Raw genomic sequence first — 25,361 nt, forward strand, 5'->3', positions numbered from 1 at the left:
AGGAGAGAGTTGGGTCGAAGATAATACCCAGATTCTTTACCGTGTCGCCTTGTTTAATTGTTTGGTTGTCAAATGTTAGAGTTGTATTATTAAATAGAGTTCGGTGTCTAGCAGGACCGATAATCAGCATTTCCGTTTTTTTGGCGTTGAGTTGCAAAAAGTTAGCGGACATCCATTGTTTAATTTCATTAAGACACGCCTCCAGCTGACTACAATCCGGCGTGTTGGTCAGCTTTAGGGGCATGTAGAGTTGGGTGTCATCAGCATAACAGTGAAAGCTAATACCGTATTTGCGTATGATGTCACCTAGCGGCAGCATGTAGATGCTGAAGAGTGCAGGGCCAAGGACCGAACCCTGGGGAACTCCACACGTTACCTTAACGTAGTCCGAGGTCACATTGTTATGGGAGACACACTGCATCCTATCAGTAAGATAAGAGTTAAACCAAGACAGGGCTAAGTCTGACATACCAATTCGTGTTTTGATACGTTCTAATAAAATATTATGATCGACGGTATCGAAAGCAGCGCTAAGATCGAGGAGCAGCAACATAGATGACGCATCAGAATCCATCGTTAGCAATAGATCATTAGTCATTTTTGCGAGGGCTGTCTCCGTGGAGTGATTTGCCCTGAAACCGGATTGAAAGGTTTCACATAGCTTGTTAGACGCTAAGTGTTCATTTAACTGCTCCGCAACAATTTTTTCAAGGATTTTTGAAATAAAGGGAAGGTGAGACACCGGTCGGTAATTTACCATGAGGTCAGGATCGAGGTTAGGTCTTTTAAGGAGAGGATGAATAACCGCTTTTTCGAATGCTAGGGGAACAGTGCCCGAGGAGAGTGATAAGTTTATAATATTTAGCACTGATGGACCTAATAATACAAAGAGCTCCTTGATCAGTTTCCCAGGAAGAGGGTCAAGTAAACATGTTGTCTGTTTTATTCCATTTACACGTTGTAACAATTCCTCTAATGTTATTTCCTCAAAACAAGAGAAACTATTTTGGAGGGCAGTATCCGCCGTATATACAATCGTGTCAGTGTTAATAGAACCCCGTTGTAGCTGGGACGCATTGTCTTTAATCTCCTTTCTAATGACTTCAATTTTCTTACTAAAGAATTGCATAAAGTCATCAGCTGAGTGGGTTGAGCTACTGGAAGGAGTCCCTTGTTGGGTTAGCGATGCTACCGTACTAAACAAAAATTTAGGATCGTTTTTATTACGGTGGATGAGATTTGAGTAATATTTAGCTTTAGCTGAGGTAAGCATGTGTTTATAAGTTATTAAACCATCACTCCATGCTTGATGGTGCACCTCAAGTTTAGTCGTGCGCCATTTGCGTTCCAGCTTTCTACATAATAATTTCTGAGCTCTAGTTTCTTCTGTAAACCACGGGGTGCGCTTTTTTGGAGCCTTTTTTAACTTTAGCGGTGCTATGTTATCAATGGTTTCGCGCAGGGCGTCGTTAAAGTTGTTAGTGAGGTTATCAATAGAGCCCACATACTTTGGGAATGGTGCCATTACCGAGGGCAGTAGGTCAGCAAGAGTTGTCGTTGTGGCTGTATTAATGTTGCGGCTGCTATAGCAGTTATTATTATTATTAGTTTGACGAACATGCGTCTGAACCTCGAATTTTATAAGGTAATGATCAGACAATACTTTAGTATACGGGAGTATCGTAACTTTGGAAACGGTGATGCCCCTGACAAGCACTAGGTCTATCGTATTACCGTTGCGATGCGTGGGTTCATTTATTATTTGTGTGAGACCACAGCTATCAATTACAGACTGGAGCGCTACGCACGGTGGGTCCGATGGGGTATTCATATGGATATTAAAGTCCCCCATTATGATTATATTATCGGCGTGTGTCACTAGATCAGCAACGAACTCTGAGAATTCATTAATAAAGTCCGAATAGGGCCCTGGGGGGCGGTAGATAACAGCCAGGTGTAGAGGCAGCGGTGTGACAGACCTCATAGTAAGCACCTCAAACGATTTATATTTATTATTTATGTTAGGACTAAGGTTAAAGTTTTCGTTGTATATTAGTGCGACCCCCCCACCCCTTTTGAGCGGACGGGCAATATGCGCATGTGTAAAGTTAGGAGGACATGCCTCATTTAGCGCAAAAAAGTCGTTTGGTTTAAGCCAGGTTTCGCTGAGACCGATGACGTTAAGATTGTTGTCTCTGATAATATCATTAACTAACAACGTTTTAGGAGACAATGATCTTATGTTTAAAAAACCTATATTATAGGTAGTGGGCTGTTTTAGGGAGTTTTTGATCAAATTATCCGTAGTAGCAATATTAATAATGTTGTGTTTATTATGCCCGGTGCATTTAGTATAGTTACGACCATATCTAGGAATTGATACGACAGGAATTTTCCGATTGTTTGATTGTTGCTTTGATAAACTGCACGCATCATGGTTAGCCACCTCAGTAACGGGGATTTTCCGATTGTTTGTTTGTTGCTTTGATAAACTGCACGCATCATAGTTAGCCACCTCAGTAAAACACATGTCCAACTCTGAAACACTCAAAGCAGAAAAAACTTGTTCTAATTTAACTGACTCCTTACCCAGACCAGTAGTCTCGCATTTTCCATCTAAATCCGTCTTCGGGATGGAGGAAAGTGGTGTTCTGTGGGGATTAGCCTTCTGCTTTGTTTTTAGCCCCGCTCGGCATCCGCGTTTCCGATCACACCGCTGGCGTCTGCTCCGTAGACGGCCCCCGCTGCTACTAGACTCCCCTGCTTCACAGGCCGCTGGATGTAGCCGCCGATGTATCCCCATGCTAGTTAGCAAGTCTAGCACGCAAGTGTCTATCGGTCCAAAACGGCCCGATGTGTCCACATCCAGAAGTGTCTGGCGGTCGTACGTGATCACGGAGTGACCACGATGTGAGCCAGCCATAAAGTTTGTGGAATTGTCCAGTATTTCTGCCAAATGTTCCATCTTTAGCAGCAGCTCCGCAATGTTGCAGCCCGTTCGGGCGCCGCCATCTTGGATGACATACATGTTTATGTTTATGTATCACTGTGTTCTATGTATCTCTCTGCAACATGTCTTATGTATAACTATGTACTATGTATCACTATGTTCTGTATTTCTATGCAACAACTTCTATGTATCACTATGTTCTATGTATCTCTATGTCCTATGAATCTGTATGTTCTATGTATATAAATGTACTATGTATCTCTATGCAACATGTTCTATGTATCGCAATGTGCTATGTATCGCTATGTGCTATTTATGTCTATGTTCTATGTATCGCTATGCAACATGTTCTAATTTCTCTGTGTGCTATGTAGTTTTATGCAACATTTTCTATGTATCTCTATGTGCTATGTATTTCTATGTGACATGTCCTATGTATCTCTGTGTGCTATGTATCCCCATGCAACATGTTCTATGTATCCCTATGTTCTATGTATTTCCATGCAACATGTACTATGTATATCTGTGTTCTATGTAGTTCCATGCAACATGGTCCATGTATCTCTATGTACTATGTCTCTCTATGCAACACGTGTCTATGTATCCCTATGCACTATGTATTTCTATGCAACATGTTCTATGTATCTCTATGTTCTATCTATCTCTATGCAACATGTTCTATATATCGCTATGTTCAATGTATGTCTTTGCAACATGTTCTACGTATCACTATGTATCGCTATGTTTTATGTATCTCTATGTTCTATGTATATCTATGCAACATGGTCTATGTATCGCTATGTCTATGTATCACTATTTGCTATGTATCGCTATGTTCTATGTATCTCTATGTCATGTGTATCCCTATGCAACATGTCTATGTATCACTATGTTCTATGTATAACTATTTTCTATGTAACACTATGGTCTATGTATCGCTATGTACTATGTATCCTATGCAACAACTTATATGTATTTTCTATGTCTATGTATATCTATATGCAACATGGTCTATGTATCCCTATGTACTATGGATTTCTATGCAACATGTTCTATGTATCACTATGCAACAAGGCCTATGTATCTCAATGTTTATGAAAATATATGTGCTATGTATCTCTATGCAACATGTACTATGTATCTCTATATAATAATTTTTATGCTACATGTTCTATTGCCCATGAATCCCTATGAAACATGTTTATTTATCACTGTGTTCTATGTATCTCTATGCAACATGTTTTATGTATCACAATGTACTGTGTCGCTATGTCCTATGTATTTATATGTATCCCTATGTCCTATGTATCTCTATGTCCTATGTATACCTATGTTCTACATATATATATATATATGTGTGTGTGTGTGTTCTATGTATCTCTATGCAACATGTTCTATGTATCTCAATGTTCAATGTATCGCTATGTGCTATGTATCTCTGTTCTATGTATCTCTATGCAACATGTTATATGTATTGCTATATGTCATATGTATCTCTCTGCAACATATTCTACGTATCACTATGTTCCATGTATCTTTATGCAACATGTTTTATATATAACTACTTTCTATGTATCTCTATGCAACATGTTCTATGTATCGCTATGTTCTATGTATACCTATGCAACATGCACTATGTATATCTATGTTCTATGTACAGTGGGGCAAAAAAGCATTTAGTCAGCCACCGATTGTGCAAGTTCTCCCACTTAAAATGATGACAGAGGTCTGTAATTTTCATCATAGGTACACTTCAACTGTGAGAGACAGAATGTGAAAAAAAATCCAGGAATTCACATTGTAGGAATTTTAAAGAATTTATTTGTAAATTATGGTGGAAAATAAGTATTTGGTCAACCATTCAAAGCTCTCACTGATGGAAGGAGGTTTTGGCTCAAAATCACATGATACATGGCCCCATTTATTCTTTCCTTAACACGGATCAATCGTCCTGTCCCCATAGCAGAAAAACAGCCCTAAAGCATGATGTTTCCACCCCCATGCTTCACAGTAGGTGTGGTGTTATTGGGATGCAACTCAGTATACTTCTTCATCCAAAGACGACGAGTTGAGTTTATACCAAAAAGGTCTATTTTGGTTTCATCTGACCACATGACATTCTCCCAATCCTCTGCTGTATCATCCATGTATCCATTTTAGTATAAACGCAACTTGTCGTGTTTGGAGGAAGAAGAATACTGAGTTGCATCCCAAGAACACCATATCTACTTTGAAGCATGGCGGTTGAAACATAATGCTTTGGGGCTGTTTTTCTGCTAAAGGGACAGGACGATTGATCCGTGTTAAGGAAAGAATGAATGGGGCCATGTATCGTGAGATTTTGAGCCAAAACCTCCTTCCATCACTGAGAGCTTTGAATGGTTGACCAAATACTTATTTTTCCGCCATAATTTACAAATAAATTATTCAAAATTCCTACAATGTGAATTCCTGGATTTTTTTTTTTCACATTCTGTCTCTCACAGTTGAAGTGTACCCATGATGAAAATTACAGACCTCTGTCATCATTTTAAGTGGGAGAACTTGCACAATCGGTGGCTGACTAAATACTTTTTTGCCCCACTGTATATCTATGTATCCCTATTCAACATGTTTTATGTATCTCAATGTTTTATGTATCGTTATGTATTCTATGCAACTTGTCCTATGTATCACTATGTTCTATGTACTTCTGTATTCTATGTATCTCTGTATTCTATGTATCTCTGTGCAACATGTTGTATGTATCGATATGTGCAATGTATCTCTATGCAACTTGTCCTATGTATCACTATGTTCTATGTATCTCTATGTTTTGTGTATTAATGTATTTTATGTATCTCTGTATTCTATGTATCTCTATGTTTTATCTATTAATAATGTATTTTATGTATCTCTGTATTCTATGTATCTCTGTGCAATATGTTCTATGTATTTCTGTATTCTATGTATCTCTGTATTCTATGTATCTCTATGCAACATGCTCTATGTATCTCTATGTGACATGTGCTATGGTATAAAGGGGAGGAAAGGGAGGTCTGACTGAGAGGTCACTTTATTTGCAGCATGACTTGGAGTTTCTTCACAGAACAGGACAGTGGAATGATTTAAAGAAATTCTATATTTTTTTGGTTCATAACTGTGTCCTCATGGAGCAACTCTTTGGTTTTCCTCACACTTCAGCATTTCTTTAGCTGAAATTATTATGCGACGAAGCAACTAGAAAAAGGAAACCGCCGCCTGCAAACTACAAATCAAACAAGGAATCTACTTTTTATCAATGGATGTTTTCCTACTATTCATTACTACAAAGCATGCGTGCAATATGTTGAAGAATCTTTAAAAGGAACTTGTTTTTACATTTGGCTGCCGACCAGCTAAAGACACTGAAGTCATGGGTCTCTGCGCAAGCAAGGTCGCGGTCACCGTGGATCCGAGTGCTCATATGTCGGGTGCGGACTGTGACAGCCAAGCAGCAGAGGGAGTCGTGAGCCTTGATGGGACCCCTGTTTATGAAGAGGGCATTCTTGTGGTCCACCCTGTCAAAAGTAAAGATGAGAGAGAAGGAGGAATGGAGGTGAACAGTGCCGGGGCAACCAATCTTCATGGGAAAGGCTACCTAGAGCTGGGAGGAAACGGGGACGTGGATGGGAAGTTACAGGCATCACTCCAGACAGAAGGGAAAAATGAAGACGACTTGATCACCTTTTTGGATAGCGAACTGAGTTTAATGAACGAGTTCCTGGAGTAGAGAGGAACAAAACATGAGAAGACAAACAGTCAAATGTCTTCATAGAGTTGTTGAATCAGTTTTTATGTAAATTATTTTAATTCTTGTACCCAGGAGTTATAAGACATTGAAACAACCTTGAGAACTTGTTAACCTTGAGCAACTCAAACATAACGTTGAAACAATGTGCCTTTTGACACCGCTAATCAATGTTGGGTTCTTTTTGATTGATTGATTGATTGATTGATACTTTTATTAGTAGATTGCACAATACAGTATATATTCCATACAATTGACCACTAAATGGTAACACCCGAATTAGTTTTTCAACTTGTTTAAGTCGGGGTTCACGTAAATCATTTCATGCTAAGAGAATGTTGGTAATTTCTCAACCCATAATTTTACAAAACAAATACAACGTTGAAACCACTTTTAGACAACGTTTATTCAATGTCAGGTTGTGACTGTTGATTTGACCTTTAAAATTTGGTCATTTCCCAACCAACAACGTGGATCCAACGCTAGACATCAACGTTGTCTCAATTTACAAATGCAACTATTTTTCAACATTGTTTCAAAGTAAGTTTTAAAGGACATATATGTTTAATCAACGTTGTATCAACGTCTTGTGCCTGCTGGGTAACTTGTGAGAACATAATTAAATTCAGACACTTTTAAAAACCTCATAACAAATGCTGTCTTATTTAAATGGTAAATGGGTTATACTTGTTTAGCGCTTTGTTACCTTTTTTTTTTTTAAGGAACTCAAAGCGCTTTGACGCTATTTCCACATTCACACACACATTCACGGCTAATGAAGTGATGTATTGATATTCCCATTATATTTCTGCATCCTCACTTATAATATATCATTAGGTACTGCTGGGCCGTCAGGGCAAGGGCAAGACCTTCTCTTTTAACATAAATCATGATCATAAGTTGATAAAAGTTAATTTTATCTTAAATTTACTTTCCCTAAACCATATAAAAGTATTCATCCCCATTGTTGCTGTTTTTATGTCAGAGCGTTTATCAAATCAGAATTCATCTATCTTATTGCCATGCTGTATGAAATTTGCAAAGTGCTTCTGGATCAACAATGCGGTGGTCTGTGGAATGTGGGTGAGCGGGGCACATGCAGTTGATAGACATTTGCAGTGGCCAATCAGATTACGAGTTGTTGACAGTAGGCATCCTTAGTTTGCCACACGTTGAACCGTTGAACATTGAGAAATCCAATATTTGCTCGCTTTTTTAACCCATGAGAGTTTTGTTTCTGATACTTTTTTTTATTAGTAGATTGTACAGTTCAGTACATATTCCGTACAATTGACCACTAAATGGTAACACCCGAATAAGTTTTTCAACTTGTTTAAGTCGGGGTCCACGTTAATCAATTCATGGTACAAATATATACTATCAACATAATACAGTCATAACATCTATTGCTGTTAAGCAAACTATGAAAAATAAAACACGCCAAAACATGTGTCCTTTATCATGTCGACACGTATGACAAAAAAGCGCGTGAAAATCAGTGGAATTCAGTGAGGTAAGATTAATTAAATGCGCTGACAGTGCATTGCTCCTGCCAAATGAACTGCACTGAGTGGAGCAGATCACCACTCCAAGATGGCGGCCCCGCGTCTCGTCAGCGTCAGTCGGCAGAAGTGGTCGATGCTGCGTACCCTTATAAAATGTCCATGGTTCCACCACGGTCCACACTCCATTTCAGTAGGTGGCAGTAGTGCGCACCAGAAGGTTGCTTGCCAACCGCCATTAAATAAAAGAAAAAGTAGAAGAATTAAACACGAAGAAGAAACGTTGGAAACTAAGTAAACAGCACGGCGAGAAAATGACTTTGATTAAATTACTTGCCCGAGCTTCTATTGTCAACAAAGGTGAGAATATTTCACATTGTCCTTCATTTTGACCATAGTGGCCGTTCTGAAACATGTAAGTGCTGTTCTTAAAGGGTGACCTTAGCTTAGCAGTCTCGCTGCATTGTCGTAGTGCAAAGTATCCTATTACTGTTAATAAAGCACCTGTCGTTTGATTTAATGTTGGGTACTTATTTTGTCTGTAGTGGATAAATATGATCGCTTATAATAAGTATCGTTATAAGTGATGCCAAACTGCAAATAAATGAGTGATTCAACCCATGTGTTTCGGGAATGAAGCTGAGTCTAAATGTCTGGATTGTTATGCTGAAATTACACATGTTTGCAGCTGGATCCAGGTCTATGTTTACAGCCTCCAAGAATGACACAACCTCTCCCAACTGGTTGCGAGTGGGTCTTACCTTTGGATCGTCTGCTTTCCTGTGGGGCCTGGTAAATACTAAATAATAGACATATTTACTTGAGGAACTGTAAAAACTGAGGATGTCCTCGTTTTCGAGATACTATTTTTCAGTTTTTAGGTTAGGTGTGGTGAAGTCTTCAGATAAATATAAATAAGGTAGGGCTGGGCAATATGGACGAAAAAGTATATCTCGATATATTCTTACTTATATCCGATATACAGTGGGGCAAAAAAGTATTTAGTCAGCCACCGATTGTGCATTGTTCTCCCACTTAAAATGATGACAGAGGTCTGTAATTTTCATCATAGGTACACTTTGACTGTGAGAGACAGAATGTGGAAAAAAATCCAGGAATTCACATTGTAGGAATTTTAAAGAATTTATTTGTAAATTATGGTGGAAAATAAGTATTTTGTCAACCATTCAAAGCTCTCACTGATGGAAGGAGGTTTTTGCTCAAAATCTCACGATACTTGGCCCCATTTATTCTTTCCTTAACACGGATCAATCGTCCTGTCCCCTTAGCAGAAAAAACAGCCCCAAAGCATGATGTTTCCACCCCCATGCTTCACAGTAGGTTTGGTGTTCTTGGGATGCAACTCAGTATTCTTCTAACTCCAAACATGATGAGTTGAGTTTATACCAAAAAGTTCTATTTTGGTTTCATCTGACCACATGACATTCTCCCAATCCTCTGCTGTATCATCCATGTATCCATTTTTGTATAAACTCAACTCGTCGTGTGTTTTTTTTTGTATTATCTTATTTCATTACAAATTACTTCACGTCAAACGTCATAATGTTTATCACAAATATTGATGCCTCTTTTTCCCAATTCAGGATTTATTTTGAACACGATATGCTTGTCAGCATCCATTAAATAAACTAAACAAACATATTCATCTCCATTATATTTTATTTTTTCAGACCAAACTATGCACAACAAAAAGCTGCTCCTGTTATGTGAAGTGAAGTACATAAAGTGCCTTTTGAAATAAGACTTCCTTTCACCAAAATGTTTTACTGTTTTCACAGTTATTTCAGTATGAGCAAGTTGAATACAAAATAAGTAGCTTATTCATCCTTTGCAGAAATACTAAAGACTTCCAAACAAAATCATTTACTTCCAGGTACTGCGGTTCTGTTTGTGATTTATCGATCACAGAAAATAATTAATTTACTAATCGATATTGAAAGTCACGTGTCGCATATGGACCCATTTAACAATCAATGTATCGGCTCACGCCTTCTTATGTTTGTCATGTGTTGCTGTCTTCCTGAGGTTATGTATTTATATATACCTTACATAAAATGAAGAGCTGGCAAAGTCCAGATATTTTGTCCTGTTAGATAAAACTGTAAATTGAATGAGGCTCCACTTTCTTGGCAATGTCATTGTATTGTCTTATGTAAATGCATTATTCTTGGTCACTGTCATCAGAAACACATCAGTGGTCCCAAGCCCAGATAAAACAAAGGCTGTCCGGTATGAATTCAAAGCAAAATCACACATTCGATTGACTCGCTTTGGCGACCTCTGATGGGAGGAGCCGAAAAACCAAAAAATTAAACATCAGTTACCGCATTAATTTTTCGACAGTGGCGGTGCACATAGGCAGTGTGAAAAAAATGGTATGCGGTTTATAAACCATTTATTTCAGGTGGTAATCTGTCTGTTTTATAATGTAATAACAGAAACAAATTATAATAATAAAGAGTCCTAGATTATATACTGTTAATATTGTGTGTAATGTCTCAGTGTCTAGTAAACAGCAAGAAGATGACACCTGCACTAACTGTTTTTTAATTAATTTTTTTGTTAATCAGATTGTAATACAATTTGTACTTTTTTGTATTTGTGTGTCCCCCTGCAGCTCTTCAAGCAGCACAGTGACGATGTCCATGAGTATAAAGTTAGGAACGGTCTAAAGTGAAATCCTGGTAAGGTGTCTGTGTGCTTTTTAAGAAAACATACTGTTGAAAAAACAAACATTTTCTTAAAGCAAATAAATTATCCATTCTTTTGTTTATAATTTTACAAACTTTAAAAAGTACCTTGTATTAAAAATTTAAAATAAAAATGATCTGTGATTAATTGTGAGTCAACTACAGACAAAATGGGATTACTCTTAAATATGTTTTTAGCGGTAAAGTCCTAAACTATTACTGCTATTGGTTGCCGAATATAAATGAAGCTAGTTCAGACACGTGCAGCCTGCTAATAATTGATGTCCAGAATTGTGTCCATATTTAACAAAAGTATTTAATATCATAAAGTCACATTTATATAACTCACTTTGTAACAAAAACGGAAAATACACAGGAGCAAACAAATACTAGCCTGGCACAGTCAAAAACTGTTGCGCCTCCACTCAGCAACACCTGAGCAAGATCCAAGCTCCTTTCTTAGTAGACCGGCACTTGGCCTTGAACCAACCCCTTTAGTGACGTCATGAATTTGACGGACAGAAAAAGTATATGGCTCTAACAATGTTAATAATTCGACAGCCCTAATATATGCCTATAAATATGTATTGATGATCAAATAAAACATGTTTTTCTTTCTTTTTCAGTGCAAGGGGCCACATCCTTCAGGATGTGTCTGTTTCGTTCCTCATGATTTGAATTCTGTAATAAACATCTGTCATGTGAAATATAGATGAGTCAACTGTATTTACAGTTCCATTGTTTCCATATATTCAATATTGTGTAAAATTTCAGAACCGCTTGCTTCTCCAGTGGAAGTCGTCCCATGTTTTACAGCATGTTGGTGGAAGCAACCTGTAAAGTTTTTTCCAGCAGACTATGGGTTGGAGGTGAGGTACATCCTGGACATATCACCCATCCTGGGTTTCCATTTACATTTGGACTATGAAGAGACATCAGCTCCAGATGTATCGGTAGTGGTCGAATAAGTTTAAAGATTGGCTTCAAAGGGAATGGGATTTTGTAATGAATATACAAGTCAAATTATGAAATATTTTTTGCATTACAATTAACCAACAATAAAAATTATGCATGGTTCAAGCTATAATCACTCAACATCTTATAAAGTAATTTTCATACATACAAGAAAAGCAACACAAAGTCCTTCACATACTTTAAAACAGTGCCCCAATGACCACATCCTCAATAATCATACACACACACAAACTAATGCATGGCTGAGTACAGAGGACCCAGGTGAAGAAACACTATCACAGAAGACATCTGCACCAGGAGATCACCTGACCACCGCCACCAGGACGCTGATGCAAACAACCCCACAGCCATGGCCGATAATCCCTGATTGCAGGGGACTCCCTTCGAGGAACGCTGGAAAGTGAAAATAATCAAATATGTAAAATTGTAAGGATAAAGGATAAAATACAAGTAAAACCATCCATCCATCTTCATCCGATTATCCGAGGTCGGGTCGCGGGGGCAGCAGCCTAAGCAGGGAAGCCCAGACTTCCCTCTCCCCAGCCACTTCGTCCAGCTTCTCCCGGGGGATCCCAAGGTGTTCCCAGGCCAGCCGGGAGGCATAGTCTTCCCAACGTGTCCTGGGTCTTCCCTGTGGCCTCCTACCGGTTGGACGTGCCCTTAAAAACCTCCCGAGCGAGGCGTTCGGGTGGCATTCTGACCAGATGCCCGAACCACCTCATCTGGCTCCTCTCGATGTGGAGGAGCAGCGGCTTTACTTTGAGTTCCTTCCGGATGACATATCTTCTCACTCTATCTCTAAGGGAGAGCCCCGCCACACGGTTGAGAAAACTCGTTTCAGCCGCTTGTACCCGTGATCTTACCCTTTCGGTCATGACCCAAAGCTCATGACCATAGGTGAGGATGGGAACGTAGATCGACCGGCTCAGCTCCTTCTTCACCACAACAGATCGATACAACATCCGCACTACTGAAGACGCTGCACCGATCCGCCTGTCGAGCTCACGATCCACTCTTCCCTCACTCGTGAACAAGACTCCTGGGTACTTGAACTCCTCCACTTGGGGCAGGGTCTCCTCCCAAGTAAAACATGAAAATAATATATATATATATATATATATATATATATGTGGAGTTTGCATGTTCTCCCCGTGAATGTGTGGGTTCCCTCCGGGTACTCCGGCTTCCTCCCACCTCCAAACTCATGCACCTGGGGATAGGTTGATTGGCAACACTAAATTGGCCCTAGTGTGTGAATGTGAGTGTGAATGTTGTCTGTCTATCTGTGTTGGCCCTGCGATGAGTTGGCGACTTGTCCAGGGTGTACCCCGCCTCCCGCCCGATTGTAGCTGAGATAGGAACCAGCGCCCCCCGCGACCCCAAAAGGGAATAAGCGGTGGGAAATGGATGGATGGATATATATATATATATATATATATATATATATATATATATATATATATATATATATATATATATATATATATATATATATATATATACACACACCGTATTTCCTTGAATTGCCGTAGGGTATATAGTATGCCCCTGCCTTGAATTACTGCCAGGTCAAACTCGGTTTGCAAAATGATTAGCGCATGCTTAATTTTACCTTCTGGTCAAACTCTTTGATGTCACGAGTGACACTTCCCCTGTCATCATTTTCAAAATGGAGGAGGCTGATTTCAATACCGGTAAGTTGAAATCGCATAAAGGGAAGAAGATTAAGAGCTATTCAGTAGTATTTAAGGTCCAAGCTTACATCACACTCAAATTTTTACCACTTGCCTTGGGTAAGTGCCAGAGTGAGAAGAGGTTTTAAAATAATTAGCGCATGCTTACTTTTACCGCATGCCTTTGGTAAGCGCAGGAATGAGAAGAGGTTTTAAATTAATTAGCGCCCCGGTGGCAATTCAAGGAAATACGGTATATACATACATACATACATACACACATATATATATATATATATATATATATATATACTAAGTAAAAATAAAGAAAATCTAGCATAACTAACTGGAATAGAGTGATGTACAAATGACTTCAATAAAATTAGAAAATATTCGGTAAAAGCCAAATCAAAAAGGTGGGTCTTAAGCCTGCTCATGTGTTTACAGCTAAATTATTTGAAAGTCGGATGTAGTGCTTTTTTAATTCAGCAGTTAGCCAGAAAGAAACACTATGTGCAGTGAGTCATACACTCACTGAGGCCTCATTTACTCATTGCAACAACCGACCTGTACTCAGATGATTATAGATAATAAAAATAATAGTGATAATAATAATAATCAGAGATTTCCCTTCAGCACTGGTCCAATGTCACGTTTTATACCGCAGGGATGTACACACTCCCCTCCGCTAGGTGGCGACACACCACATGTGTTGTGTTCCACCATCCATCGAGCCAAAGAAGGAGGAGCACGTAGTGACGGCAAACTCGATTCTTTTTACTGACTCAAGTTGTCCTCCAGTCAGTCTGTGGAAGACTCGCCAGTTTTGAACGACTCGCTCTTCTCTGGTTGTCCGCCATTGCTCCACTGTCACACATACCGGCCCAGAGCAGCTCGGGCAGTCTCCAGTACACGCAAGCAGCCACGTAACGAAGACATGTTCTCCTGCAGAGCGGCCTGGCAAAGGTGTGGACCTTTGGCGAGGACAGCAGCCTTCAACTTGCCGCGGAATGGTGAGTGTCTCCACTGAATATTACTTCTTATCTTTTCATTACTTTTTATTGTCCACACAAAATATGCAAGGACTCTCCTTTCACATTTGCCATTTTAAATACCGCAGATACAACTCTGGAATCAATTGTACAAATGTTACACGGTAAAGTATGCCTGGTCAGGTTGAAATGTGACCTTGAGCGCACAACTGTATGGAAGCATGGTTGCCACTGCACGTCACGTGGTGTGTGACCGTGGTCCAACCATCTAATGTGAAGATTACATAACACCATACTCCCGTTATTTAGGTTGCCCCTGGCTTACTGGGGTCCGCCAGAACTTCAACAGCCAGTATGTTGTCATGCACGCGAAAAAAAATGAACTTTTTTGCTTGAGTTTGGTTAAAATGTTGTTGTTTTTGATTGATTGAGACTTTTATTTGTAGATTGCACAATACAGTACATATTCCGTACAATTCACCACTAAATGGTAACACCCGAATACGTTTTTCAACTTGTTTAGTCGGGGTACACGTTACTCAATTCATGTGCTTTTTAAATTGCATTTAAAAGCCTTCTGAAATTAGATTTTCTTATTTAAACGGGGATAGCAGGTCCATTCTATGTGTCATACTTGATCATTTCGCGATATTGCCATCATTTTGCTGAAAGGATTTGGTAGAGAACATCCACGATAAAGTTCGCAACTTTCGGTGCTAAGAGAAATGTCCTGCCTCTACCGGAAGTCGCAGACGATGACGTCACATGTTTGATGGCTCCTCACATTTTCACATTGTTTTTAAGGTGAGCCTCCACCAAAAAGGCCTTTTCGGACCGAGAAAACGACAATTTCCCCAATAATTTGAGTGAGAATGAAATAATCGTGTTTGAAGATATTGATAGCGACGGACTAGAAAAAAAAGTTTAAAAAAAAAACGCGATTGCATTGGGACAGATTCCGATGTTTTTAGACACATTTACTAGGTTAATTCTGGGAAATCCCTTAATCTTACTATTGTGTTGCTAGTGTTTTAGTGAGTTATTTATTACCTGATAGTCGGAAGGGTGTCTCCATGGGTGTCTTGATGCGCAGTGTCTCAGGGGAGTCGACGGCAGTTATGGACGGCACAAGCTCAGCTTTTCTCCGGTAAGAACTAACTTTTTAACCACAATTTTCTCACCGAAACCTGCTGGTTGACATTCGGTAGGATCCATGTTGGCTTGACCGCGCTCTGATCCATAGGAAAGTTTCACCTCCAGGAATTTTAGACAAGGAATCACTGTGTGTTTGGTGGCTAAAGGCTAAAGCTTCCCAACTCCATCTTTCTACTGTGACTTCGCCAATATTAATTGAACAAATTGCAAAAGATTCAGCAACACAGATGTCCAAAAAACTGTATAATTATGCCGTTAAAGCAGACGACATTTAGCTGTGTGTGCGCAGCGCTCATACTTCCTAAAAACCCATGACGTCTTGCGTTCACGCCATCATTACACGACGTTTACTAAATTGTAATTTAGTAAACTAAAAAGGCCGTATTGGCATGTGTTGCAATGTTTATATTTCATCATTGATACATCAACTATCAGACTGCGTGGTGGGTAGTAGTGGGTTTCAGTAGGCCTTTAAACATCCTAAAGGGGTATATTTTTATTTAAAAAAAAATCTAGTCTTAAAACATTATTGTGGTCTACATGTTTTTTTTTTGTAGACTTTTGTAATGTTTTAAATCTAGATTTTAAAAAACCAAAAAAAAAAAACCCGTCAGGGGCATTATTTTGATCTACTGGGGCTTCACGGTGGAAGAGGGGTTAGTGCGTCTGCCTCACAATACGAAGGTCCTGCAGTCCTTGTGGGCGGATTGATACAAATATAGGCAGTAATGATACCAAGTATAATACCATTATACGATCGATATAACAGTGTTTTTGTGTTTTTTGCGAGTGTATGCAAGGGACCGATAAGTGGTGAGCAGTGTTTCCCCCGGAAAATTTGCTCATTAAGGTGCTGTCTCTCCAAGTGGAAGGGGGCGCCGCCCGGGACAGGCGGACGGACGACGGGGAAGAGGCTGGGTGGGTGTAAGGAACAGTGTAATTTCGCCTGTCGCCACCATCACGTCTCCATCGTGAAAGGTGAAGTTACAGACGGACCATTATTTTTACAAGTTTGGATCATTGCATGGACAGAGAACATTTACACGGCAGCAGTGTCGCAAAGGTCAAGTATAAAAAGACAACCAAACAGGTACACACATTTTTACGCACGCACAACTTTTAGACACAGATTGCATTAAAAATACACAAATCTGAACAAAGACACACAACTCTTTAACGGCAGACACAGAGCAAAAAGTAATGTGTAAAAAGACCGAGGAAATATGGACAAGCAAATTTTTGTTTACCCACAGACAAATCATTGTGCGGACAGACAACTTAAAACATGCACATGCTGCCTTGATCGCACACACACTGAGACACACAGACACACACATTAGTATACACACATGTGAATTGGATTACAGACACACAAATTGAGATACGCATTTGCAAATCCTTTTGCTAGGACAATACTTCTATACAATAAGTTTACCTATGAAGTGTACATAGAGCTTATTTTTCAGGTATTTCTATACTTTATATTCAAGCTATCTTATTATAATCAATCGTTAATAAAATTGAATTATTTGTGCAACCCTATCCGCCAGTTAATATCCTCTACAGAAGGGTGCTTTTTTCTGCACAAATGTTTTTGCTGTGGTGCAAACACGACAGCTCCTAATGCAAAGTAAAGCATAATGCTAATACTTCTACGACTAATAATAATAATAATGGATTAGCTTCATATAGTGCTTTTCTTAACACTCAAAGCGAGAAGGTGGAAAGCCACATTTTGTAGCCACAGCTGCCATCGAGTAGACTGAAATATATTACATATAAACATATCAGAATTCCATTCAGTTGCATCAATGACACATACATTTAGCCTTACTTTGCATCTTAACAACTGCTGTGTTTGCGCCACAATAGAGCAAAATCATTGTTGTAGAAGATAAATATCTTGGATCCGGCACCAGGCATACAGACAAGATCCGTCTTATCTAAGTGAGCGTTAACTGATGAAGTCTGCTTGGATGAGAGGTGAAACGTCTTTTAAGACAATCTGAACTAGGGCTGGAAACTCTATCCTGATATAAGTGTTCTAATATCGGTTGATATTGGTAATTATATATATATTTTATGACCTATTGAAAATAAGGACCAGGGAGCTCATGTGAAGAGAATTGCGTGGGTTTCCTACTAAAAATGGACAAATCCAGAAAACGGCATAGGCAAGTAAGAATTCAGATATATTAAAGTGTTCGTATGCACAAATCCAAGCACATTTATTTTTTACGTTGCAAATAACTTGTAATCCGCCGCAGACGTGTTCATGGCCTGGCACGCTAATTGTAATGAAAATAGCCATGTGCTTGAGCTCGGCACAGTCTGACCAATCACAAGTGAGTAGAAGGTGCTTCTTTCTCGTGTTTGGAGCAAACTGCAGTGTGTCCATGTGTACATAGCTAATGATACATATAACTTTAAAAAAATGTTTTTATTTAACCAGAAAAAAATACCATTGAGATTAAAAACTCTCTTTTTCAAGGGAGTCCTGGCATAGAGGCAGCAGAGTTACACATAAAATGACATTCACATTACACATTGAAATGACACGATGAACATCAAGTAAAATAGTTACAGATAAGTGAGGCTCCTTCAAACGCTCCCAGTTTAGATATAAAAGCATTTAAGGATAAAAATTCAGTCAGCTTCCAGTCTCTTTGTAGCATGTTCTAAGCATAAGGAGCTGCATAGACAAAAGCTTTTTTCCCTAGCTCAGTGCGAGAAAAAGAGACAAAGAGCAACAGCTGTACATAAGAGAGCTGTACATAGGTACATAAGAGTTCGTACTTCTCTGTGAAATCACTGTACACATGTATTCGGGCAATAGTCCCAGAACACCCTTGTAATTAAAAATATACTAATAACACTGTCTCCTAATGGACAGAGAAGGCCATTCCACCCGAGAGTACGACTTTTAGTGGTGTGTCATGCCTCTACAGTTTGTGATGAACCTCAAAGAAGCATGGTAAACGCAGTCCACCATCTGAAGACAGGAACGAGTAGCATTCATATAAAAATGTGGCAGAGACCAGGCACTTTTTAACTCTAAAACAAAAACATCTCTTATTACGGAACCCCAATTTAAGTATTAGTTTCTTCACCAGTTGATCAATAAAAGGTTTAAAAGTGAGAGAGTCATCAATTAAAACACCAAGGTATTTATGTTCATGCACCACTTCTATGACATTCCCTTCAAGAGTGGACACTACCAGGGGAGTTTGAGGCAGTTTTTCTTGTCAGCTTTTAGAACCTGTTTTAATTCAATAAGTGAATTCTGCACAGCGACAAAAGCTTCCTGCAGGAAATTAACAGCCTGTTCAACAGATGATCCACAGCAATAAATAATTGTATCATTAGCGTATTAGTATCAGAGAAATGTTGTTTGAGATCATTGATGTATAAGATAAATAAGATGGGCCCTAATACAGATTCCTGAGGCACCCCTTTATAAACAGTGACACATTCTGAACAAAAGCCTAGGGGTGAGTGATTAACCCAAATGTAAAATATTTTTTGTAACTTATAACAAAATGTGTTTATACAGTTGCTCATATTAGTCAGATTACAGTTCATTGTAGAAACCAACAATAACCCCGTCGCAATCCAGAGGGACAGTTGCGGTAGAAAATGGATGGATGGATTTGTTTAAAATCTTTTGCAATTAAAAATATTGTTCATATGTACCTAATGGGGACATCAGCCAGTCTGAGTAGGACAATTTGGCATTTTTTATGTGAACTGTTACCCAGCATCTCCTGTGTGTTACTAAAGCATCCACAGCCTGTAGAAATGTTGTTGTGAGGCAGCGTACATTTCCACATCAACATCAGTCTTGCTAAATCTAAAAATTGCCGTAAAAAAGGGCTTAAGGCAGGTTTTTGTGCGTGCGCAAGCTTGTTACATGAGGGCCCAGGGGAAAAATATTTTTAAATGAAATCGTTTTCATTTAAAATGTAACCTTCCTCTGATTATAATTCCCTCAGCAATCAAGGCAGAACATAAAGGAAATGTCAACACAACCATGGAAAACAATCAACGTTAAGGAAATTCTACAGTCACACCTAATAATAACTGAAATGAAGGTGCAGAAACAAGAAATATGTAAGAAATGCTTTTAATAAAGTGTAAAAAAATAGTGCAAAGTGTGAAAATCTAAACAGAGAAATTTGAGAAGAAGTATATTATGCAAGTTTAGTGCCAGGAAGTTGGGGCTCTGCTCGGGTGAGCACGGCTAAGGTAGTCCACATTGGTCTAACTACGGTCCTTTTGAAAAAAACAAGTCCTGTCGTACTGTCAAAGTGACTTTTCATGTTTTATCGACAATTTTTTTGCTGTAGAGCATACAGTTTTAGTTTCTCTTCACACTCTGTGCAAAGAATCAATTGTGAGACAACAAGATAGCGCAACCATACTTGATAGTTGATAACTTGATACTGTTACCTGATTGTCTGTTAGCGAATCACTCCCACTGATCCGTGGTAATTTCCTGAATTGCTCGGTAACCAGAGCGCTAGTGGATTTGTTCATGCAACCAACCTTGCTTATCAACTCCTGGTTTCTTCTAACATAGAAAGAAAAAAAATAATTGAACGTTTTGTCAAATGCATTCTTTATTAATATCACTTATGTGTCTATTGCGATATATTAATACTTTTTATCGCCCAGCACTTCCGCTTTTCCCTCTCGGGGTAGTGGGGGGGCTGGAGCCTATCCCAGCCCTAAGCTGATCAGTCCAGTTACGATTGATTCAATGCCCTGAGAAGTATCTAAAGAGGTCTGACAACACAGTAAATATAGTGACAAAGTTGTTGAGTTTGAAACCCTGATCCCTCCTGCTCTGGCTTCCTATTCTCTGGCAGACCAGGTGCGCTTTAATGTTTTTATGAGCAAGTGCCAAAAAGTAGCTCCAATTCCATTTGTGATGGACCAAATTGTACTCGTAGAGATCTCCAAAATACGCTGCTTATGTTTGGACGAAATGTAAAAAGGCATATAATGACTTTTAAAATTAGCTGTGTTTGTGTGGAGAAAATCTAAACCACAGGATATCATGGCTTAATCTTGTGACCTGAATCTCCTCTACTGTTCTTAATGTGTACCACCTTTCCCTGTGCACAACCTTAGACCTGAGTGGATTACATGTTGCGCAAGAATGGTAGAGAGTCGTGTCAAAATGCTGCAACTCTGATTAGGTTAATGATATGTGGAGATTGTACGCAGTGTTAGGCAAATATTTTTATAAAAGTAATTACTCCAGTTACTTGTTACTTTTGCAAACAAATAATTGAATTGCTAATACAATAATTGTTGGTTAATAAATGTAATTAGTTATTAGGGAATGTAATCAATGTGTTACTTAAATAATGCAGCTGATTGATGTTTCATGAGAGCAGAATGTGTCCCTTTTTTAAAAGGCGGTGCCTGTTGCCAAGTGACAGAGATGTCAGCCATAGCTCAGGACAGTATTTAACAGCTGTGTTTGTTAGCTCAGCATCGGCAGTTTGCGGGCAGTGAAGACAGCTCTGTTCAATGTGTTCACTGTTTTGTGTTAGCGCTAGTTAATATAGGATATCAAGTTCATTGGGTGGCTGTTGCTTGCATTAGATAAAAGAGACTTCCTAAATTGAACCACATCAAAAGTAGCATTCCACGTTATATCAAATGTACTTGTAATGTACGTAAAAGTAATTAATTAGATATCTGTTGTTAGTAAAGCCGTTATCTAACGGTATGATGCCTAACACTAGATATATGGAGGATTTTCACCAATCTGATTGAAACCAATGGGATCCCCCCAAAAAATTTAATAAATATGCAATCAGTAAAATCCAATCTAATGTCCAATTTACCGCACCAGTAAATTATATCACAATTGAAATTAGGAGGCCGCTGCCAATATTTTGAATAAGACAAGAACGTGCAGCAAGTGTGGAACTTCTTCAGAGTTAATGACACAGATGAATAAAAGTCCTCTGTAGTCTGTCTATTGCATCTGATCTTAAAATAATGGCAGTAAGCACCGTTCATTAGGGCTGCAATTAAGGACTATTATGACAGTCACCTGATCATTGACTCGCTTAACGATTAGTCCTTTAATTGAATTACAAAATGCACTCCTACAAATTATTCAGTAGGTCTAATTTCACCATTAGCTTTTAAATTTCACTTGAGACATTTGTAGGCATGTGTTAACTAACAATAAACATTATTATTCCATTCAGAAGTATTTATTTATACTGTACATTTGCTGCTCATTTGGCTGCTACAAGAATAAAAACAACTATTACACTTTTTTTCATTTAAAGAGGAACTGCACTTTTTTGGGAAATGTTTCCTATTAATTACAATTCTTTTGTGAGACCATCACACATATGTGTTTTATTTATTTTTTATGCATTCTTTGTCGTAATTAAAAGCTAGCAAATATCAGTTAACAATGGAGGTATTGGAAGTGTGTCGGTTCAGCCTGTAAAGTGCCTAATAAACATACAAAAACTTCCAACAACGTTTTATATACATGCTGTAAGTATATATTTAATGTTGTAACAGGCACCTTCATAATAACAAGTAATAATAACATATGGTAATTTTAAGCATACGGCGGTGTATTAATTTTACAGACACATCACAATGTTTATTTCCTTCAACAACAACTGCTACTAATCATGGCAGACTTCAAGAGTGCCAACAAAGACTATTTTGGGACAAATGATGATCCAGAACCTTATATTCTGAGACTTATTATACAGGAGATGATCTACAAGTTTTAGAAGCTACGTGCTAAATAGATCGAGCTTTAGTGATGTATATAGCATCATGTAGCAATATTGCTAATTGCTAAAAAAAAGAAATAGACCCTACGATCCTGATTAAACAACTACTTTCTGTACACTGTCTGCTCTCACTGCGATGCCGACTGACGGGATGTTTATAACTTCCCATTTAGATAAAGAATTAAACAGTTGCTCAGTATGTCAGTAGTGCTGCATAAGCTGGTTAGGCGCTTATAATAACAGTACTAATACTTGCTTAATATTCAGGTCACAAGATTTAAATGTAGTGTTGTTGGCGGTTTTTGGATGTTTCTTTTAAAGGGCTTTGTGGGAAAAATGCAGGACTCCCATTAGCTGCATTGTTAGCCACCTCAGACTTGCTGTATTTTACAGATTGGAATGCATAAAAAAAAGAAAGACGTACTTTGTGTTCTTGGCTTACATGGGGATTGTAAGTCAAAATTCAAAATAAGTGCACTATCCCTTTTAAAGATAAGGAACGGCAAAGTTCTGGTGAAAATAAAGTATTTATTTTTTATATAAATGAAGAACAAACTCAAAATAGCAGCAATTTAAAACAAATATCAAATCGGAACTGCTACCAAAATATTTAAAAAATGTAGACTGAATGCCATTTTGTGTCGGTTATTATTCTCATGTATTAAGTTCTGAGAAAAGTAGTTTGTTTCCATTTCGTAGTTTAGCTCTTGGTGTCAATGCACTTGATATTCATTCTGGCCAGTTTACAGATTGGGAAAACTAACTGAGTTACATATGCCAAACTCCAAACACATTTTTAAAAAAAGGGGTTGGGGGGTGCTCATACCATGTCAAGTAGTTTTGTGTGATTGTTTATTCATTTTAATTTTGTGTCTTTTTTGTCTTTCCAGGTTTGCAACGAAGGCAAATGTCATATATGCCTGGTGGCTCTGGAGAAAACATACTTTACGCTGTGCTGTGTGGCGGAGCATTTGTTGGTGCTGTGACCTACGTGAGTTATAGTATTTCATTGCTATGTATTTTCAACATAGTTGATTGTAGCTGAGATAGGCGCCAGCGCCCCCCGCGACTCCAAAAGGGAATAAGCGGTAGGAAATGGATGGATGGGATGTTTAGGGACCCGAAAATGAACCCAATTATACCTCTAAATTCAAACACAATCAAGGACGCAGGTTGAGTTCCAAGTTCTTCAGATTGCGAAATAATAAACCTAGAAGAACCCCTTCTTCCAGGATGCATTGTCACTCCCAAAATCTGTTCCGGAGATCTTTTGATTAGTTGTACAGCCACTGTTTTAGAATAGAATAGTAAGTACTTTATTGATCCCTGGGGGAAATTCAGCACCACAGTTCGCTCACAATAGACAATAAACACTTGGGTATTTTTTTACATGGGAATAATATAAATACAGTCTATTATACAGCATTATTCACATTTGAATAATATAAATACAGTCTATTATACAGCATTATTCACATGTGAATAACATAAATACAGTCTATTTTACAACATTATTCACAAGTGAATAATAGTAATACATTATACATTTAAGTACAGTCAAAAAGGAACATATGCATTTAGTAACATTCCAACATTATAAGTGTAAAAGTATTATAACTGGTATGAATTAGGGATGTGTTATATGCAGTGTTGGGTTAGTTACTGAAAACCAGTAACTAGTTAGTTACTAGTTACTTTATTTCAAAAGTAACTCAGTTACTAACTTAGTTACTTACACCAAAAAGTAATACGTTACTGTGAAAAGAAACTATATTTTATTTTTATTTTTTAAGGTTTCCATTAATGTCATTTTAGCCTTCATTTCAGTACTGTAATTGCACTGAATAATAATACAATCTGTTGATCAGCTTGACATGCATTTGCATCACTGAACTCTGCTAAGCAATGTGGTCTACATACAACACACAAAGACAAATATATGATTCAAAGGGCCAATTTATTTCAAGCCAGAACAAATTGACACAACAATTATAAATAGCTATAACATAAAATAGGTAACAAACAGCATTATAACAACATTTCACAACGTCGCTGCAAACCTGGCTTCACCCCATCAAATTGAACCACAGTTTCAATACTGAACATCCTTTGCGGTCAATGTTGGTCCAGTGTCTGGACAGTGACAGTTTTTTTAATGATATTGCCTTTCCAGTTTCCACCACCACAATGGATTAGAAATAAATCAGTCAAAAAATCTGAATGAAAGTGAAATTTAAACTGTCAACTTAATTTCTGAGCTGTGACAAAGATGTCTTTTACTATTTAGGAATTAACGCTGTAGGTGCATTATTGCAGGGAGTGTGCCTAAACACAGTCACACACTGAAAATAAAACCACCATTTTAACACTTGGATGAAAATAATTGGCAGTAAATGAAAATATTCAAATAATAGTATCAAATTGTTCTCATGATTAACCCTTACAGCAAAGTGGGAACTTTTTTGGTCTTTCAGGTAAATATTTGCTCTGTTTGACCATCATTTTTGGTTGTAACTCCAAATGGGATTATTTTTTTCTGAGGTTTTTTTTAACATTTAGTTGTAGTATTTAATTTCTATTCACAGGGAAATAATTTTAGTCCAGTTAAGTAGTAGACGAAAAAGTTAAGAGTCAAACGATTTTAGATTCATATTTTCAACTTTTTTGATACAAATATCATTATCAATTTCAGTCCTAAATAAAAATAGCAAATACGTCATGTTGTTCCCCCTTTTTTAACTCTTTAAATTCCCATTTGATCTAATTATGTGATCCATTTCCTACCGCTTATTCCCTTCGTGGTTGCAGGGGGCTCTGGAGCCTATCTCAGCTACAATCGGGTGGAAGGCGTG

At 38.2% G+C, this 25,361-nt stretch overlaps 2 protein-coding genes across 4 annotated transcripts in view; both read left to right on the forward strand.

Moving 5' to 3' along the window:
* Positions 1-8,414: 8,414 nt before the first annotated feature.
* Positions 8,415-16,533, forward strand: ndufc1 (NADH:ubiquinone oxidoreductase subunit C1). 2 transcript variants are annotated; one of them, XM_061901617.1, is made up of 4 exons: positions 8,415-8,581; positions 8,910-9,013; positions 10,860-10,926; positions 16,522-16,533. In XM_061901617.1, exons 1-3 carry the CDS (start codon positions 8,536-8,538, stop codon positions 10,917-10,919), a joined length of 210 nt encoding a protein of 69 aa, XP_061757601.1. In that variant the 5' UTR covers positions 8,415-8,535; the 3' UTR covers positions 10,920-10,926; positions 16,522-16,533. The 2 variants fall into 2 exon arrangements, with proteins under 2 accessions (XP_061757601.1, XP_061757600.1); XM_061901616.1 differs by lacking the exon at positions 16,522-16,533 and adding an exon at positions 11,559-11,643.
* The window catches only part of mgarpa (mitochondria localized glutamic acid rich protein a), a 35,043-nt gene continuing 23,978 nt past the window's right edge, over positions 14,297-25,361 (forward strand). The window contains exons 1-2 of one of the 2 annotated variants that reach the window (XM_061901613.1): positions 14,297-14,593; positions 23,400-23,500. In XM_061901613.1, coding sequence (XP_061757597.1) covers positions 14,518-14,593; positions 23,400-23,500 — 177 coding nt within the window. In that variant the 5' untranslated portion in view covers positions 14,297-14,517. The remainder of the gene's footprint in view (positions 14,594-23,399; positions 23,501-25,361) is intronic. The other variant, XM_061901612.1, reaches the window with a different exon arrangement.

This window comes from Nerophis ophidion, linkage group LG05, assembly GCF_033978795.1.
Source record: "Nerophis ophidion isolate RoL-2023_Sa linkage group LG05, RoL_Noph_v1.0, whole genome shotgun sequence".
In the NCBI taxonomy this organism is placed as follows: Eukaryota; Metazoa; Chordata; class Actinopteri; order Syngnathiformes; family Syngnathidae; genus Nerophis; species Nerophis ophidion.

Excerpts from the sequence above, each read along its gene's own strand:
- ndufc1 (XM_061901617.1), top strand. The coding sequence starts at position 8,536 with ATGACTTTGATTAAATTACTTGCCCGAGCTTCTATTGTCAACAAAG. Across the intron at positions 8,582-8,909 it reads AGCTTCTATTGTCAACAAAG|CTGGATCCAGGTCTATGTTT; the intron begins GTGAGAATATTT and ends ACATGTTTGCAG. Across the intron at positions 9,014-10,859 it reads CTGCTTTCCTGTGGGGCCTG|CTCTTCAAGCAGCACAGTGA; the intron begins GTAAATACTAAA and ends GTCCCCCTGCAG.